The 310-nt window shown below is 60.0% G+C and overlaps 1 protein-coding gene across 1 annotated transcript in view; it reads left to right on the plus strand.

Moving 5' to 3' along the window:
• Positions 1 to 93, plus strand: part of CNFN (cornifelin) — a 1687-nt gene extending 1594 nt beyond the window's left edge. Inside the window, exon 3 of the mRNA XM_004710524.1 lies at positions 4 to 93. Within this exon, the coding sequence (XP_004710581.1) occupies positions 4 to 93 (90 nt within the window). The remainder of the gene's footprint in view (positions 1 to 3) is intronic.
• The last annotated feature ends 217 nt before the right edge of the window (positions 94 to 310 follow it).

The following is a 310-nucleotide window of genomic DNA, read 5'->3' on the forward strand; positions in this document are numbered from 1 at the left end:
CAGGGCTCCGTTGGGCACGACTGGGCGGCGCTCACCTTCTGTCTGCCCTGCTCCCTCTGCCAGATGGCCCGAGAACTGAAGATCAGGCAGTGACAGTGTGGTGCACCCTCCCCACCTAGGCCCACCTGCCCCACTGGGCCTCCTCTGCCCCCTCCACCCCAGGCCCGAAACCAGAAGAAAACACCCACAATAAAAACCTGAAAACCAACTCCGCCTACACTCTTTCTGTCCAGGGAAAGGAATCCAGATGGAGAGGAAGGGTTGGTGAGGGAGGTGGGGACACTGGAGAGATCCCTAGATGAAGGAGGAG

Source organism: Echinops telfairi, unplaced genomic scaffold (genome assembly GCF_000313985.2).
Source record: "Echinops telfairi isolate 266 unplaced genomic scaffold, ASM31398v2 ScPeMD7_655;HRSCAF=1070, whole genome shotgun sequence".
Taxonomy (NCBI): domain Eukaryota; kingdom Metazoa; phylum Chordata; class Mammalia; order Afrosoricida; family Tenrecidae; genus Echinops; species Echinops telfairi.